Source organism: Pinus tabuliformis, chromosome X (genome assembly GCF_031772625.1).
Source record: "Pinus tabuliformis cultivar Carrire ecotype Pingquan chromosome X, CPIR1, whole genome shotgun sequence".
NCBI classification, from domain to species: Eukaryota; Viridiplantae; Streptophyta; class Pinopsida; order Pinales; family Pinaceae; genus Pinus; species Pinus tabuliformis.
Window position 1 is genome coordinate 188,466,979 of NC_142308.1, and position 18,994 is coordinate 188,485,972.

An 18,994-nucleotide genomic window follows, 5' to 3' on the forward strand; every position below is an offset into this window, starting at 1 on the left:
ACATTCATTTTTTCTGAAGGGACCAATATCAGGACTTTACAAAAAACATATAAGTTTACAGATACAAATAATTCAGCCAAATCCATTTTAATTGGAAGTATGCACAATGTAATTAAGAAGACGAACAAGTCTCCATTATGTAGAAGGAACTAACCCTGCAGTTTCTTCAATGTGCTCCTTAGGTGTAGCATCTGCAGGAAGATTAGTTCTGTATATCGTGAATGAAAAAACGACTCCAAGGTGATTAGACTCCAAGGTGAAAGGACTGGTTAGCGCTCCCTTCCCACTTTCCCTAGCTCACAACACATTTTCACGATCCTCATGCATTAATGCAAATATATGTATTTATATTAATACAACTGTGAGAAATAAGAAACAAGGGGAAGTTAATGCTTCAGTCAGATTGGAGATATAACTACATAGAGACCAAAATCTAGACTCAATGGCCATTTGAAAATTAAAATAAAATCAAGCCATGCCACTTGGCACTAACATTTTATAGAGTATAAACAACCTAGCTTAACATGTACATCCTAAAGAGTCTACTAAAACAGTTACACAGTAAAAACCATCCAAGGGAATAGCATAAAAAACCCACAACACAATAGATAAAATCAATATTCTATAAACTCAACCTCTGTCTTAAAAAGTAAATATGGCAATCAATATACAGACACATCACCTAGAAAACACACACATATGCCCTTTGATGTGCTAGTATTGAAATTTCAAGATGGATAATACCTTTTAAGTTTTTCCTTTGCAAGATTTCTATAAGGGAATTTATGTGCATATGGAGACTCAAAAAAGTAATGAGTGTGCATTTCCTTCACTGTGTAGAAGTTTCCTTCAAAATTAAGTTTCCCTCTTCCATATTTATCAAGTTTAAATGTTACACTTTAACAACTGAGAATATGGAAAAAAAATCTTTTACCAGCTTAGCGCGTTGGTTAAAGTTTTTTTTGAATTACTTCTTGTATTTTTAAAAAAATTAATTACATTAGAGAGAAATAAAGATACATCAAAAGATATGTCGGTAAAAGTTTTTTAAGAAACTATATGTTATTCATGATCACATGCAGAAATCGTTTGGAAAGGAATGCCAAAAATATAGTGTGCATCCTCTAACATTCTTCCCATACCCTGCCCTTCAAGTTGTGATTGAAATCAAGGGCATATTCTTCTCTTACCTAGATATTTACCTTTTAGCTAAACACTCAGTATTTTATCTTTCCCCACATTGAGTATTGATCTAAGAGTTCCTTTCACACTCTTACTTTGTACCTACTCTTCATGAATTATTTTATCCCATTGACCTACTTTTGTGGTCATTTGTTGGACACTCATAAAATTTATGCACCTTATCTACTATAGATAGTGTCGTTGGCATGTTATATCCACATGGGCCAAATGACAATGATCTTACACATGGGGATCTTATTTTTTGATTTAGGGATTTTGTGTGATTGTTTGTTTGGGAACCCAAATGACCATATTTTTTATTTAGGTTTTGTATGATTGCGTATCTAATTAGTACCCAAATGACCATATTTCATTTAATTTGCATGTTATTCTTCACCAATTTAATTTTGGATCTCACTGTTGTTGCATGTGACCTGAATGAGGTGGAAGTCATTCATCTACTCTGCATGTAGAATTTTGTTTCTCCCCTTCTTGATTTTGGGCCCGTAGTTTACCTTCTTCAGTGCCATATTACAAAAGAACAGGAAGATCCTTAAACAAGTGACTAGATTCCCTTATTATGAGATGTTTTTTAATTCTTACTTTTGGTTCTTGATGATGTTTGTTATTATGATTGTGGTAAGTGGAATATTGGTCGTTCAAAGAGGAATTATGGCAATATGATTGTAGATAATATACTAATATAGATATATCTGAATTGAGGTTTATTAAGCATCCCCAAGGATTAAAAATGCTTAAATGTCCCTTGATGCAGGAGCATCCAGCTGAGGGTACCATGGCCAGGTGTTTGGTGTCAGCTAAGGAGGACACGTTCATTATCATTTGGTTTCCTTTATGTTTGTTGAAGAAAACAGTGTTTAGGAACTTGTTTTTTTTAATTTCATTATTAGTTAAGGGATATTTAAGAACAATACAGTTAGATTAGGGTATTTACTACCACACCGTTTTGTCCTTTTGTTCATTTATCTTACAGCGGCCTTTCCATTTAAAAATATATATCGTATATCTTACGACACAAGAAAACTCGAAATAGCTTTCAATCGTGTAATTGTAGAAGCAACTGAAGAATAACTGTGAATAGTTCGGGTAACTGTATGAAAACAATACAAAAGCCAATGTAATACACTTTTGAAGGGGTTCGAAAGACCAGCATGTCAAGATGATACAAAAATAGACAATTTACAAAACCTGAGTATCTGAATCCATCTGCAAACAATCTTTCTACTATATTTGTCTCTCTTACCCTCTAATTACTGTCTGTGCCAATTAAACAACACTATGTGTTTCTATAGATCCTTCCTAACAAACAGAGATATATTTCCTGAGTTCAAACAATGAAGAAATAACAAAATATTCCTAACACGGAGTTCCGACAACAACAAAAGTTCCCACACATACGAAAGCAAGCAACAACTACGAGATGGTTCTCAACAAAACGCGGATGCAACTATTGTAGAACACAATTATAACAGAGGTAACCTATTTACGCAAAATCTACTTGTTACTTCCTCCCTTATAAATATAATGCTTGTATACATAAATAATAGTGTAAGGTGCTAGCTAATAATAGAGTAAGGCAAGACAAAATCAAATCCCGAAGCTAGGGTTGAACCCTAGTCAGTTACAAGAGTGTAAGTAGAATAAATTACATATAACTAGAGCCCGAAAAGCAGATAGAATTACATACAATCAGAGCTAAAGGTCACTCAACAACAGAAGACAAATAAACGGAGGAGCACTGGGACTTTCCCAATGTCATGACAGAGAAAAGAAGACTACAAACTAAGTAACAACAACAGAGAATGACCCTACCAGAATCATTGGGTTGCAACCATTTCAGAGACTAAGCCTGGAGCAAACCCCAACCTACCACAAAAAACCAGTGGAACCATATCAGTCAGTTGTATGCCAAGAAAATTGAATGTGAAAATTAACGAGCAGAGAAGGAACAACCATCTTACCAGAAGAGTCACAGCACTAGAGGAATGAAACCCTAACTGAGTCATAGTCACAAGTGAAAACCCAGCATACAAAGGAGCGACTACCTTAGTGTCGAAGAAAAATAGAGAAGACCAGCTATATCATGGAAAAGTAATCTCACCTTGCCAGGACCAAGTGAAGCCGAGGAAGTCCACTGTGACTGAGACCTACCAGGACAACAAAACATTCATACATCAACCAGAGAACTAATAACCGGAAGCTTAACTATAGAACCAAATCAGGGCAAGATAAGGGAACGATGGAAAGAACAGTGTCCACGAAGAAGGTTAAAGAGCCAACAGAGGAACGAAGTAAACCCTTTCACGAAGTCGATGAAGCCTCCAATACAACGCCCAGGAAACTAGGTAACGAAATAGCAAGTGTGGGTGGAGTTACCTCACCACTAGGTAGAGGAACGCATAGCTAGGTGCATACAGAGCATTACTGCCGAGTTTTACACAGTCGCAAGTAGGCCAACGAGAGCACACAAACCCCCACTGCGAGAGAGAGAAGCCAAAAATTCTCAAGTGAAGTGAAATGAGGGTTTAGCTTAACCAAAGAGTGGGAAGGAGAAAAATCGAGGCGAGTATAGAAGCCAGCGTACCAGCAATAACTACACAATCAATTCCAACGAACAAATATCTTTGTTAATCAACTACTTAGGGCTAAGTATATGTGTTTGACCTGAACCTTAAATTAATCATTGGTTAAACTAGTTTAATCCGCAAGTTAAAGGGCTGGTCCCATCATATTGTGGTATCAGAGTAGGATTTGGAGTTTTCCTGAGAAATGGAAGTTGGAAGACGAGGTCGTGGAAGAGGTGCTCAGAGAGTAGCAGAGGAAGGATTGCGAGAGGAAATTAGGATCCTTACTACCCATTTGGAGGCAGTTGAAGCAGGAAGGAGAAGGGATCCGGAGGTAGGAGATGACAACGAAGAAGAAGCTATAGTCGTGATAGATGGATCCGATGAAGAAGGGTTGAAAATTAGATTTTTGAGGTCGGTCTTGTTGGCTAGCAACAAGCCTAAGCCATAGATTCCAAATTACAATGGAATCTTGTCCACAGAAGTTCTGTTGGATTGGATCAATGAATTGGACAAATATTTCGAATGTGAAGAGGTCAACGAAGATCGGAGAATTAAGTTCGTTGCAACCAAGCTGAAAGGACATGCAGCCTTGTGGTGGGACAGTGTCTAAGCAGAAAGAAGAAGGATGAACATGTTGCCAATAAAGAAATGGCCAAGAATGGTGGCCAAGTTGAAGGGCAGATTTTTTCCCAATGATTACCAAATTGCACTGCATTGGCAAGTTCAGAATCTGAGGCAAAAAGGGATGACAGTGAGAGAATATATTGAAGAATTCTACTAGGTATATTTAACAAGTGGCTACACAGAGGACACCCAGGAAAAAAAAGCAAGGTATGTAAATGGTATGAGATTGAAAATATTAGATGAGATAAGCATTCTTTCCCTAAAAAATATAGAGGAAGCCTACCAGAGTGCCATGAAGGCAGAGGATAAGATCACCAAAAAGGAGAATGTTAGGAGAGGACAGGGAACCGACAGAAAAAGAGGACAATCTTATGGCAGAGGAAAAACTGCCAATAATGGTGAAGAGGGTAGCAGTTCCAAGGTTTCAGTGATAGCAGAAAAAGGAAACAACACTAGAGGAGGAAGGCCATATTAGAGAGGAAGAGGAAATGGCTGAGGTAGAGGAGCTGCCTATCAATGCTACAGGTGCCACAAGTGGGGGCACAGGTCTTTTGAGTGTTCGGAATCAGAACAAGCTTGTCAAAGAGGAGCGTATGTTGAACTACCAGAGGAAGCAGAGACACCACCCCACAAAGAAGAAAATGTGCAGGAAATAGGGAAGCCTTAGTTCTGAATAAAGTACTATTGAAACCAGCCAAGGAGAAAGCAAAACAAACTCAAAGGAAGGCATTATTCCGGACATTTTGTAAGTCGCACGGAAAATTCTGCAAGCTTATTATCAACAATGGGAGCATGGATAATCTAGTTGCCACAGAGATGGTAGAGAAGTTGAGTTTTAAGTGGTTGAAGCACCCCACTCCCTATAAGGCATTGTGGTTGCAGAAGTGCCATCAGCTGTTGGTTGACAAACAGTGTGAAGTTGAGTTCCATATTGGCAGGTATAAAGACAAGGTTGTTTGTGATATCATGCCAATGGACGTATGTCATATACTGCTAGGAAGGCCACGGCAGTATGACTGGAAGGTAGTGCATGATGGGAAGACAATCTATTACAAGTTTGTCAAAGATAGGATTAAGCACACACTTGTGCCCATCAAGGAGGAGGAAGCAATAGAAACAAGTGGGACGAAAGTGTTACTAATGGGTGGAAAATAGTTTTTGAAGTAGACTGAAAATAGTGAAGTGAACTATGCTATTGTGAGAAGTGCAAAAACAGTGTTGTTGCACACAGAAATGTCTGATTTACCTGCAAAAATTCAGAAAATGCTGCAGGAATTTAGGGATATTGTAGTGGACGATTTACTAGATAAATTACCTCCTAAGGGAAGTATTAGTCATCACATTGACTTTATACCTGGAGCAAGTCTATCGAACAAGGCAGCATACTGAATGAGCCCCAAAGATAACGATGAAATCAGAAAACAAGTGCAGGAATTGCTGGATAAAGGGCTGATAAGGGAGAGTTTGAGCCCCTGTGCAGTTCCAACAGTTCTCGCTCCCAAGAAAGGAGGAGAATGACGAATGTGCATGGATTCAAGGGCCATCAATAAGATTACCATTAGCTACAGATTTCCACTGCCACGGATGGATGATATGATGGACAACCTGAGCAGGGCAACATACTTCTCGAAAATTGATCTGAAGAGTGGTTATCATCAGATTCGAATCAGGGAAGGGGATGAGTGGAAGACAACCTTCAAGACCAATGAAGGGCTGTATGAGTGGCTAGTAATGCCATTCAGATTAAGTAATACCCCTAGTACCTTTATGCAACTAAAGAACGAATTGCTGAAAGAGTTCATTGGAAAGTCTGTGATATTATATCTTGATGACATATTAATTTTCAACAAGACTAAGGAGGAACACTTTTGAGATGTTCGAAATGCGATGGAGAAATTGCAGTAGAATAGGTTTTTGATAAATCTAAAAAAATGTACTTTTCTTCAAAGAGAACTGGTTTATCTCATTTTTTTTTATTGTAGAGAACGAGTTGAAGATGGACCCAGAGAAGATTGCAGCAATCATTAACTCGCCATCCCCAAAAAGTCTGTTTGAGGTACGTAGTTTTCATGGGTTGGAAATTTCTTATCACAAGTTTATAAGGAATTTCAGTGATATCTACGCACCTATGTTGGATACTATTAAAAAGGAAAGTTAGCCTTTTCGTTGGACTGAGGCAGCAGAGAAAAGCTTTCAGTGACTGAAGAAGAAGATACAGAAAGACAAATCCTGAGATTGTCAGATTTTAACAAGCTTTTCCAGGTTCGTTGTGATGTAAGTGGTACGGCCATTGGAACTATACTTAGCCAGGAAGACAAACCTGTTGCGTTTTTCAGTGAGAAGCTGAATGAAAGCAGGTAGAAGTATTCATATTATGACAAAGAATTTTATGCTGTCATCCAAGCATTGAAGCATTCGAGACACTATCTGCTGGGGAGTGAGTTTGTTTTATTTTCTTATAACTCTGCACTGCAATATGTGATGCAATAGCATAAGCTGAATCACAAGCATGCTAAGTGGGTCAAATATTTATAGAGTTTCACTTTTGTGTTGAAACACATTAGTGGGTAGGCCAACAAGGTGGCAAATGCGTTGAGCAGAAGAGCTTTTCTCTTGCAGGAGAGTACGATACAAGTGTTGCGCTTTGAGCATTTGAAAGACTTGTATCAGACCGACGAGATTTCAAAGAGGCTTATGAAGCCTGTCAGAATCCTTTGTTGAGAGACAATAGTCCATGGTTGGACTATAATCTACAGGAGAAGCTATGGTTTAAAGGGGGACAATTATGCATTCCCGATTGTTCGATGCGAGAGAATATCATTCGAGAGAAGCACAATGGAGGTCTAGCTAGACATTTTGGCATAGAAAAAACATTATATCAACACAACCTTTTTTATTATTGGCGAAGAATGCGAAGGACTGTGCAGAGATTTGTGACCAGATGTAAAGTGTGTCAGTTGGCGAAAGGACACAGTGAGAATACGAGACTCTACACACCATTTCCCATTCCGAGTAGACCGTGGGACTCAGTCAGTTTGCACTTCGTCTTGGGTCTACTAAGGACGTAGCGGGGTTATGATTCTATGATGGTAGTAGTAGACCAGTTCTCGAAAATGGCACATTTCATCCCTTGTAAAAAAACCTGTGATGCCACTCACGTGGCCCACTTATTTTTCACAGAGATCGTCGGGCTACACGGCCTGCCTAAGTCCATTATTTTCTGTAGGGACATGAAATTTACAGTGCACTTCTAGTGAACCTTGTGGAAAAATATGGACACACAATTAAGTTTCAGCTCTGCTTATCACCTGCAGACAGACGGGCAAACAGAGGTGGTAAACAGGAGCTTGGGGAACCTCCTACGAAATTTGGTCGGGGAAAACTCATGGATGTGGGATCGTGTACTTGCTAGGAAGAGTTCGCTTACAATGACTCACCTAATTGCAGCACGGGGCACAATCCTTTTCAGATCTTATATGGCATGCATCCTCGTAGAGTGCATGAGTTACAAGATATAGGACATCAATTAAGATAGAGTGCTGATGGGGAAGATTTCACGAAAGCAATGAATGACCTACACGAGTAGGTAAAGATGAAGTTGCAGGACAGTAGTCAAAAGTATAAGCAGCAGGTAGATCTGAAACAATGAGAGGTACAGTTTAATGTGGGGGATGAAGTCCCCACGCATTTGTGTAAGGAACGTTTTCCTAGGGGTGCATACAACAAACTGGTGTACAAAAAGATTGGCTCTTGCAAAATTCTCTGAAAATTTTTAGCCAATGCTTATGAATTATAGCTGCCACCAGGAATAGACATCTCGCCCATATTTAATATGGGAGACTTGTTTCCATATATTGTCAGTCCTAAGGAAGACAATACAGCACAACCTACACGAAAAACACAAGGAGGGAGTGAGACTTGGATGAGACCAATGCCTTCAGCTCAGCCCCTTGAGATCGAGAGGATCATTGACACTCATGTGGCTAGGCAAACTCGGCAGAAGGAATACCTGCAGTATCTGTTCAAGTGGAAGAACCGTCCCATTGAGGATAGTTCAAGGCTTGATGCCAAACAAATACAACAGGCAGGCTATTCAGTCGAGAAGCTCATGGACTGGAGTCATGAACTTTTCTTACCCCGGAAGCCTGATGCAGGAGCATCCAGCGGAGGGTACCATGACCAGATGTTTGGTCTCAGCTAAGGAGGACAGGTTCATTATCATTTGGTTTCCTTTATGTTTGTTGATCAAAACAGTGTTTAGGAACTTGTTTTTTTTTCATTATTAGTTAAGGGATATTTAGGAACAGTACAGTTAGATTAGGGTCGTTACTGCCACACTGTTTTGTCTTTTTGTTCATTTATCTTACAACTGTATTTTCATTTAAAAATATATATTGTATATCTTACAGCACAAGAAAGCCCGAAATAGTTATCAATCGTGTAACTGTAGAAGAAACTAAAGAATAACTGTGAACAATTCAGGTAACTATATGAAAACAATACAAAAGCCAATGTAATACATTTTTGAAAGGGTTCAAAGACCAGCATAGAAATATAATACATAAATAGACAATTTACAAAACTTGAGTATCTGAATCGATCTGCAAACAATATTTCTACTATATTTATTTCTTTTCCCCTCTAATTACTATCTGTGTCAATTAAACAACATTGTGTGTTTCTATACATCCTTCCTAACAAATAGAGACATATTTCTTGAGTTCTAACAATGAAGCAATAACAAAATATTCCTAACACGGAGTTCCGGCAATAACAAAAGTTCCCATACATACGAAAACAAGTAACAGCTACGAGACAGATTTCAACAAAATGCAGATGCAACTACTGTAGAATGCAATTATAGCAGAGGTAACCCATTTACACAAAATCTTCTTGTTACTTCTACCCTTATAAATATAATGCTAGTATACATAAAGAACAGTGTAAAGTGCTAGTTAATAACAAAGTAAGGCAAGACAAAATCGAACCTCGAAGCTAGGGTTGAACCCTAGTCGGTTACAAGAGTGTAAGTAAAATAAATTACATATAACCAGAGCCTGAAAATTAGACGGAATTACATACAATCAGTGCCGAAGGTCACTCAACAGCAGAAGACAAATAAATGGAGGAGCACTGAGACTTTCCCAGTGTCATGAATGAGAAGAGAAGACTACAAACTAAGTAACAACAGCAAATAACGACCCTATCGAAATCATTGGGTTGCAATTGTTTCAGAGACCGAGCCTGGAGCAAACCCCAACCTGCCATAGAAAACCAGCGGAACCATATCAGTCATTTGTATGCCAAGAAAATTGAAAATGAAAATTAATGAGCATAGAAGGAACATCCAGCTTACTTGAAGAGTCACAACACTAAAGGAATGAAACCCCAACTGAGTCAAAGTCACAAGTGAAAGCCCTGCATACAAAAGAGCAACTACCTTAGTGTCGAAGAAAAACTGAGAAGACCAACTATAGCATGGAAGAGTAAGCTTACCTTGCAAGGACTGAACGAAGCCGAGGATGTCCACTATGACTGAGACTTGCCAGGACAACAAAACATTCACACATCAACCAGAGAACCAATAATCGGAAGCTTAACCAGAGAACTGAAGCAGGGCAAGATAAGGGAACAATGGAAAGAATAGTAACCACGAAGAAGGTTAAAGAGCCAATAGAGGAATGAAGTAAACCCTCTGATGAAGTTGACGAAGCCTCCAATACAATGCCCACGCAACCACGTAACAAAATAGCAAGTGTGGGCAGAGTTACCTCGCCACCAGGTAGAGGAACCCATAGCTAGGTGTAGACAGAGCATTTCCATCGAGTTCGACACAGTCGCAAGCAGGCCAACGAGAGCACACAAACCCTCACCGCGACAGAGAGAAGCCAAAAATGCTCAAGTGAAGTGAAACGAGGGTTTAGCATAACCAAAGAGAAAGGAGGAGAAAATTGAGGTGTACAAAAGCCATTGTACCAACAATAACTACACATTGATCATTGCCAACGATTAAATATCTTTGTTAATCAACTGCTTAGGGCTAAGTATATGTGTTTGACCTGAAGCTTAAATTAATTATTGGTTAGACTAGTTTAATCTGCAAGTTAAAGGATTGGTCCCAATATCTCTTATCCATAAAAATTGATGATTAAAATAACTCTATGCTCTATGTTCAAATGACAGGTGAAGATGGATAGCGTAAATATTAGAATTATATACCATACTTAAGATTCGTAGTAGTATCTTACGATGTACAACATGTCATAGTGATACATTGTTATGCCATTAAAGAATTTTAGCTATAAAGCGGAGTCACGGTTCCATGAGTAGTATAAGAGGAATTCAACATTGGGAATGTGATAGAAGTAAGTCATTTCCTGGAAGGGTGAAGTCTACCCAACCTAGTGAGAAAAACCAAGTGCATCCTTCATGTAGCAAAAAAATATGCATGTAGATTTCCTCATATAAAGGTCCCGAGTACTTTGGCCAACAGCCTCATCAATTATGAAAAAGTGCATCTTACATGCAATCAATAACAAAGAAATTGTTCCACAACAATCACCAAGATTAATATTTTGATTTGAGGTCCAATAGTTCACTAATCATAATTCTCCACCCCTTATTTTAGAGGAGTTGATTAGAGGAGATTTTGATATCGAACTAGTCAACATGTCAATACAAGTTGTTGCATGTAATCTCAAATTCTTGTTCGTTGGAGGAAGTTTGTTCATTAAAAGAAACTTATGCTTTAGAATCTTGTATCTCTGATTGTCTCTCTTTCCGGGCCAAAAAACTACATAAATAATTAGAGTGCAGCATTCAAATGCAGCACTGTCATTATTCAAGTAACATGCGTCGAGATGTGGCTGGTGAATTCCAATCTATGGTTGGACTAACTTGATGATGAGGCATTTTTCAGCCAGAAGATTCCCTCTGGAATGCTAAGCATGTACCGATAATTTCATGTGGAATTTTAAGCACATATGGATGGATTCACATAAATAAATGTATGAAAACATAGAAATAATTTACTGACATCAATATTATCGAACTTTTAACACATATGCTAATAGAGTAGAAGCATAAAACGTACAAATAGAATTTACTAACACGAAGATTATAAAATTTATGGAGCACGGTATTCATAAAATATATTTGAAATGCATTTATTAACATGAACATTCAAATTGTAAATTAAACAATTTACAAACAGATTTATTGTATTTGAAAATAAAAATTTTCTAAATATAAAAGTAATATTTACTATCATTAAAAAATAGTTAAAGTATGAATATATATATTTGAAATAAAGTTATTTCATTCATCACTACTATATATATATATTTAAATAATTAAAACTTAAAAAAATGATATTTTTTTTTTTGTAAAATCCATAAATATTATACTTTTAAAAATATTATAATTAAATAAGTTATTTCGTTTATGTATTTATATGTTTTTTTATGATAATAAAATTGTCACACATCCATGTATCACCATGTAAAAAAGAAAATGACTCAAAATTAAGATAGTAAAAACAAAATGTTACTTCTCGTACTAAGAATATTCATACTTGTCCCATTATTTAGCGGTAACATTATAACATCAAATAAATCTTGGTGTATTACACCTATAACCACATTACACTTTAAAGGGTTTGAATCTACATGTTTTCACCTGTCTATTATTAAGCTACTACATAAACTTACATACAGATTAAAGTACCACCTTACTTACTGTATTCAAGATATTTATGTTCCATGGTTCGACTATTAATTATTGCATTAATTTTTACTAGGAATTATGATGGCTCTAGGTTCGGTGGTAATACATCTCTAGAGTCTTTGGATACCATACCTTCTGGTCTTGGGAGCTGCTCCTCATCCACAGTGGCCTAGCGTTGTGTTGCATCGGATAGTGGAGGATAATCTCTAGCATCCATGCATCCTTCGTCACTTCATTGTCTTCGCATTTCCTCGTTCTTGGTTCAATCATTCTGCATAGGGAAAGGTGTTATCTCATTTGCACAGGTAGAATTAACAGTGATTTTCTTTGATAACCTTTCTTGGCATAATTCGATGGCTCTTAGGCTTCTTCGTTGGTCATACCACATTTCTAAGTAGTTGGTTCCATGCAGGCTTACTAGTACTTCTTCTCGACTCCCTGCTATAAGAAGGGTATCCATACATTTTCATATCCAGGTAATGTTTATCCGCTCAGTGCAGTAGTTTTGTAACTTATTTGATTATTTTATTTAAATTATATCAGATTATAACCCTATGCTATTCTTTCTCAGGGAATCTAGAGGATTTCGTCGTTGTTCAAGATTTGTAACGGATGTTAGAAATTAATTCCTCTCCTCAGCTGACAGAGTCTAGAGGAGAATGGCCAAGTTTAACTGTCGGGTATTTGAGCTTCGCCCAACTACGTTTTCATCTGGGTTTTAGCATAGTAGGGTTTTGGCTTCAAGAGTTTAAAATTCCTTTGCAAAAAAATTGTTAGCTCAACCTTGTATGTGGTATTTAGACTTGTTCTCTAGTTACAAGAATTCTATTGAAGTAAAAACCCTCTGGTTTTTGGGTTAGCCTAGGCGTTTATGGTTGTAATAAATTTTGAATGAAAGCCCTCATTTGGCGACTAAAACCCTGGTCCAAACTTGGTTCTGGCCTTTCTTCTTGTAATGAGTTCGTGGTCAGCTACTGATTTTGATGAGAAGGCACACTTTTAGTTCCTATGAGGCAGGCCTTCATGGAACAATATAATAATTCATGTTTAAATGTTATTGAAATTTTCCAGAATGACTTTAATCTTGGTGTAATATTATTGGTATGTTTTTATGCTTAATTCTCTTAACCAGGGATTTAAAGGTCTGTGATACCTACAACTCACAATTGGATATAAATTTATGAGTATCTAGATATAAGTTAGCAGGATTGTTCGAATGTTTCTTGAATCTATTTCTTGAATCGGTAAATCATGTTTCCAAAAGAATGATTTCACTGGTTATCCTTCTTTTTAACTAGTTCAAAACATAATACAAGATTTCTCTATGTTCTGTTTCAGTTTCATATTCAGATACTCTACCTGGAATAGTGCTTGTGCACCTGGAATTTCTACCTCTTATTCTATGTGAACTAGAGACAGAATAGTTTGTTTTTCTCTTTTTGAATAAAATAATAAGTTTCTTATGTCAATTTTCCTACTTCAAACTTTAAATAGTTATTTTATAATTCTGGATACATAGACTTGCATATATATTTTTATACAGAGTAACGAGAACTATCCCTTTTATTTCTAGAGCAACTGCTCGTCAAAAGAAAATCAGAAAGATTAATTCCTACTACCATATAGTAGACCTTATACCTATATAGCACGAGATTTTACTTATCTGAGTTTGCGCTAACTTCAAGTTGTTAATCGGTTACCATACCTTAGATTACTTGCTACCTTTCCTCCCAACCGTGAGACTGACTAGTCATCTTGTCTACCCCCGAGATGCTTCTCACATGCAAGATTTCCTCTTAAGACTACAGTCTTTTTGTTACAGCTATCTAGTCCTAACCAGATTTAGCTCTAGGAACCCGCCTCACATCTCAGCACAGTGTTCTCATTCTAATACTTCATTCTTTTTCCTCTTTTCTGATCTCAAGTACAATTACCCTCTTCATCTTTTTTTCCTGAGAATAAATCTCCAAGGAAATTAGTTAGGAATGGGTAACTACCAACCTAACCACCTGAAAATGTGAGAAATATGTAACTCTCATCATATCAACATTTTCACTCTCTACATAACTTAATCACAATAAATAATTATATAAACTTATGGTAGTATTGATTTTGTTTAGCTCCAGTAATTTAAATATTTACAATTACTGGGGACATCACATCAACCTGCGCCCCCAACAAAATTAAACATTGTTCCGATGTTTCTCTACTGGAAATAAATTTGGAAAAGTCTTCCTTATAACCTGTTCATCTTCCCAAGTGGCCTCCTCCAGCCCAAAGTGTTGCCATTGCACTTTAACTTGGACGATAACTCATTTCCACAGCATTACTTTTCTCTGATCGAGTATACCCAGGGGTTTGACCAAGAACTCACCTTTCGGTTCGAGCTATACACACAAAAAAATTAGTTAGTCCTTTCCTTTGATAATCAGTCTTACAACCTATTCATAACATATCACGTTCTTAAATAATTCTTCTAATTTACTTGTATATCCTACCAATTGATTATACAGTTAGGATCATATATGTATTTTTTTAATACATAAAGATGAAAGACATTATGCACACGAATATGGCTAGGTAAGGCAAGCTGATAAGCCACCGACCAATTTGAGCCAGAATTTGGAAAGGAACATAGAATCGGGGTGCTAATTTAGTACATTCGTTCCATTGCAATGTACTCTTCCTGGCTCATACATGAACATAAACATGATCTCCAACTTGAAATTCCTGAACACTTCTCTTCCGATCAACAAACTTCTTTTGTTAGTCCTAAAAAGCCTTTAAATTGGAACGTACTTTTTTAACCATATCCTCCATTTCTTTTAACATGTACGATCCTAACATCAATTTGTTCTCTATGCCGCCCCAACTCAAGGGTGTTCTGCACTTACATCCATATAATACTTCAAATGGACTCATCTGTAGATATGTATGGTAAGCATTGTTGTAATCAAACTCTACCAAATGTATGTAATCCTCCCATTTAGATGGTTGCTTCATTATGTAAGTTCGGAGCATATATTCTACTATTTGATTTACTCGCTCAGTCTGCCCATCCATTGGTGGATGGTAAGAAGTGCTGAAATGCAGTTGTGTGGCTAAACCTGATGCAGGAGCATCCAGCTCCGAGGAGACAGAAGGTGGTTGACTGTCTCATGGAGGGAACCAGGTTAACAGAACTTGTCATTCGTTTTAATTCTCTTTATCATTTGTTTTATTTCCTAGAAGGTCATTTAGAGACCATGGTAATTGAAAACTGTGTCTTGTTTTTAAGTTTACAAATTAGTTAACATAAATTAGTCTTTAGTAAAAGAAACTGTTACACAGATAGGATAAATTCTGGTAAGCAGTTTAACTGAAAGGGGGAGCAGTTACGCTACCCAGATGTAAAAGAGAGAGCAAAGAACAATGAAAAAAAAAACTCTCCTGGAATAAAAAAAGACAGATACATTTCCTCTGAAAAGAAGCAAAATTGTTTTGTTTAAAGAACCACTATCACATAAATGTATTGTTACTGTTTTCTGTACTAACATTCACTGCAAGAAGGCTATAACAGGCATACTGTAATTTATTCGATTGATGTTATTTGTTTAAGCATCCATTGTAGGTTATACACAACAAGCATATGAATGTGATACGAAATATTGAGTACATACTGGAATTTAGAGACAACAAAGAGAAGGCGCTGCTACAGGGAGATATCCCACACAGAGAAGAGCGGATTGACAACCAATGATTATTACAATAAACCAGGTAACAAGCATACCAAACTTAAGTGATTTTCATAAGTAATGTAAATGCTGGAGATAACGTATACAGGAGCTTCATGTAATGTAACCCTTATGAATAAAACGCCCATAAGTTCTCTGAACATAGAACGCTCATTAAGCTACCGTTCCCTTATAATTAAAGTCATTGCAAGAAACAAGAAAGGCAACTGAACAGAATCAAGGAACCAAAGCAACAAAGGCGGACCAGGCCGATTACAGGTCAAAACGACGGTTATTGTATACATATCAGACCTCAGAAAAAAAAAACAGTTTAATATAGTTCGTTTACAATCCAGAAGCGTGAGCATAGATACAAAAACCCACAGATTGCTTACAAATCTAACAAACGGGCCGAGTTCATTGAATAAAAAACCCTACAGATCGCTTACAAGTCTAACAAACGGAGCCGAGCTCATTAAATACAAAAACCCACAGCTTGTTTACTAATCTAACAAACGGGCCCAAGCTGGACAAGACCCTACCTGTTACACCAAGTTGAAAGGGGTTTTGGGTTGCCTCCAGGACTCACAGGGAGCACGAGTCCACGGCAGCCAGCCACCCGAGAAACCTGCACCAACAAATAGACGCGGGTCAGCGTTTGAGACAAGAAAACGATAAGAAAAAATCTGTAAACGAACATATACAGCCACATTGGGTATTTACCTGAGTTGGACGGGTAGCATTGCAAACAACCCGACACCCATAACCTGAAGAGCAAAGGAGCGAACCTGTTAGACTCTGGAAGAGGTGGAGAAGCAGGGTTTAACATCGAACCAGAACTTACCTTGAATCCGGATTGAAGCGGAACGATTAGCTGGAGCTCGGGACTGAGAGAAACCTGTCATAATAACAAAGGCAAGTTAACAGAGCGTGGAACAAACCTTGTTACAGCGGAAGAACAAACAAAGAAACAGAAAGTATATCGAGTTACAGTGCGGAGCGTTAGCAGCTTGTCGCCCTCACAATAATACCAACGCACAGAGTAGCAGGAGGTCGGAGGCACCAGAAGAACCCAGCGCCGGAGCGAGGAGCGGAGGCGCAAAGAAACCCTCGCAGAGCAGAACAAAGAACTTCGCACAGTGAAAATGAAATGACAAGTGAACTAGGGTTGGCTGTCAAAAGGCGGGAGTAGGTCAAGGTGAGAAACCGGCAGGTGTGGATTGGTAACCTGTACCACAAGTTAACCCATCTGAAATATCCCGAATCTGTACAAACCACGTTATTTCAACGTTTATTCGCATTAACATTCGTACGGTGGACACAGTGTCGCCACGTGGAAAAGGGCTGGGCCATCAAAAGTGGTATCAGAGGTGGTTGACAAATAGGAAGAATGGAGGGTGGTAGAGGAGGAAGAGGAAGAGGAAGAGCGATACGGAGAATAGCAGAAAAGGGACTCCGTGAGGAGATTCGCGTTTTGCGAGAAAGATTAGCAGTGGTAGAAGTTGGGGGAAGAAGGAACCCAGCAGATGATAGTGATGAGGATGTGGCAGAACCAGAAGATGAGGTTGAAGGGGTGACACCGGAACTCCGATTATTAAATTCAGTTTTGCTGTCTAGTCATAAGCCAAAGCATGAGCTATCCACTTATGACGGAAGTCTATCTGCAGATGTGTTATTGGATTGGTTAAGCGAAGTGAACAAATATTTTGAGTTTGAGGAAACCAGTGACGACAAGCAGGTGAAGTTCGCCGCCACAAAGTTGAAAGGACATGCGTCCTTGTGGTGGGACAGCGTTCAGGCGGAAAGAAAGAGGCAACACAAACAGCCTATAAAGAAGTGGGCCTGAATGGAGGCCAAACTGAAGGAAAAATTTATGGCAAAAGATTATCAGATTATGTTGTATAGATAGGTACAGAACTTGAAACAAAGAGGAATGACTGTTAAGGAATTTACAGAGGAATTTTATAAGTTGAATTTACGGGCAGGTTATGTGGAAGATACCCTAGAAAAAACAACCAGATTTATGAATGGTTTGAGGGGGGAAATACTGGATGAAATCGGTATCCTTTCACCCCGGACGTTGGATGAAGCCTATCAGTTTGCACTGAAGGCAGAGGAGAAAATTAACCGGAATCAAAACGCCAGGAGAGGAGGTGGAATTGGCAGGGGAAAAGGTAAGGTTTTTGGTAGAGGTAGAAGTGCAGGTTCTAGTGAAGAAGGCAGCAGTTCTAAGTCTACTGGCACAACAGAGAGGGACAATAGCACTAGAGGAGGACGACCAGCTCAGCAAGGGCGAGGAAGTGGTCGGGGCAGGGGAACTGTCCAGTGCTATCGTTGCCATAAGTTAGGACACAAGTCATATGACTGTCCTGAAGGTGAACCTGTAGGTGGAAGAGGAGCTTATGTTGCTCATCCAGAGGATGCTGAAACAACACCTCAAGAAGTGGAAAACGCCCTAGAGACAGGCGAAGCTTTGGTATTGAATAAGGTGCTGTTAAAACCAGCAAAAGAAGTTGCAGAGCCTGATCAGCGAAAAGCTCTGTTCCGGACTGTTTGCAAGTCACAGGGTAAGTGCTGTAAGCTGATCATCGATAGTGGAAGTACTGACAACTTGGTAGCAGTAGAGATGGTGGAAAAACTAGGTTTGAAATAGCTGAAACATCCCACTCCATATAAGGTGTCATGGCTGCATAAGGGACACCAACTGTTGGTGGATGAACAGTGTGAGGTGGAGTTTCAGATAGGCAGGTACAAAGACAAAATCATCTGCGATGTTATGCCGATGGATGTCTGTCATATTTTGCTAGGACGACCCTGGCAGTTTGACAGGAGCGCAGTTCATGACGGAAAAACCAATTGTTATAAGTTTGTCAAAGATGGGATCAAGCACACACTCGTACCCATCAAAGAGGAAAGTACAGCAGAAGCCAGTGGAGTGAAGGCATTGGTGATGGGGGGAAAAGAATTTATAAAACAGATTGAGGACAGTGAAGTAAATTTTGTTGTCATATGAAGACCAAAAGCAGTGATATTGCATACACAGATTTCAGATTTGCCAGAGGAAATCCAGAAGCTGCTGCAGGAATTTGGGGACATCGTGGTGGATGACCTTCCAGATGAACTTCCACCCAGGAGAGGTATTAGTCACTGCATTGACTTTAT

At 38.4% G+C, this 18,994-nt stretch overlaps 1 protein-coding gene across 1 annotated transcript; it reads right to left on the reverse strand.

Annotated features, from left to right (window-relative positions):
• Positions 1 to 16,377: 16,377 nt before the first annotated feature.
• LOC149139057 (uncharacterized) lies at positions 16,378 to 17,139 on the reverse strand. Its single transcript, XM_089450571.1, has 4 exons — positions 17,108 to 17,139; positions 16,856 to 17,060; positions 16,556 to 16,730; positions 16,378 to 16,460 (listed from the first exon to the last, which is right to left on the reverse strand). The coding sequence occupies exons 1-4, from the start codon at positions 17,137 to 17,139 to the stop codon at positions 16,378 to 16,380; spliced, it is 495 nt and encodes a 164-aa protein (XP_089306697.1).
• Positions 17,140 to 18,994: the final 1,855 nt, after the last annotated feature.

What these genes read in the sequence shown, in the direction of transcription:
- LOC149139057 (XM_089450571.1), bottom strand. Translation starts at nt 17,139, where the DNA reads ATGTTAATGCGAATAAACGTTGAAATAACGTG. An exon ending in ATAAACGTTGAAATAACGTG is followed by an intron (nt 17,061 to 17,107) that starts GTTTGTACAGAT and finishes CTTGTGGTACAG; the next exon opens with GTTACCAATCCACACCTGCC. An exon ending in ATGCTACCCGTCCAACTCAG is followed by an intron (nt 16,461 to 16,555) that starts GTAAATACCCAA and finishes TTGTTGGTGCAG; the next exon opens with GTTTCTCGGGTGGCTGGCTG.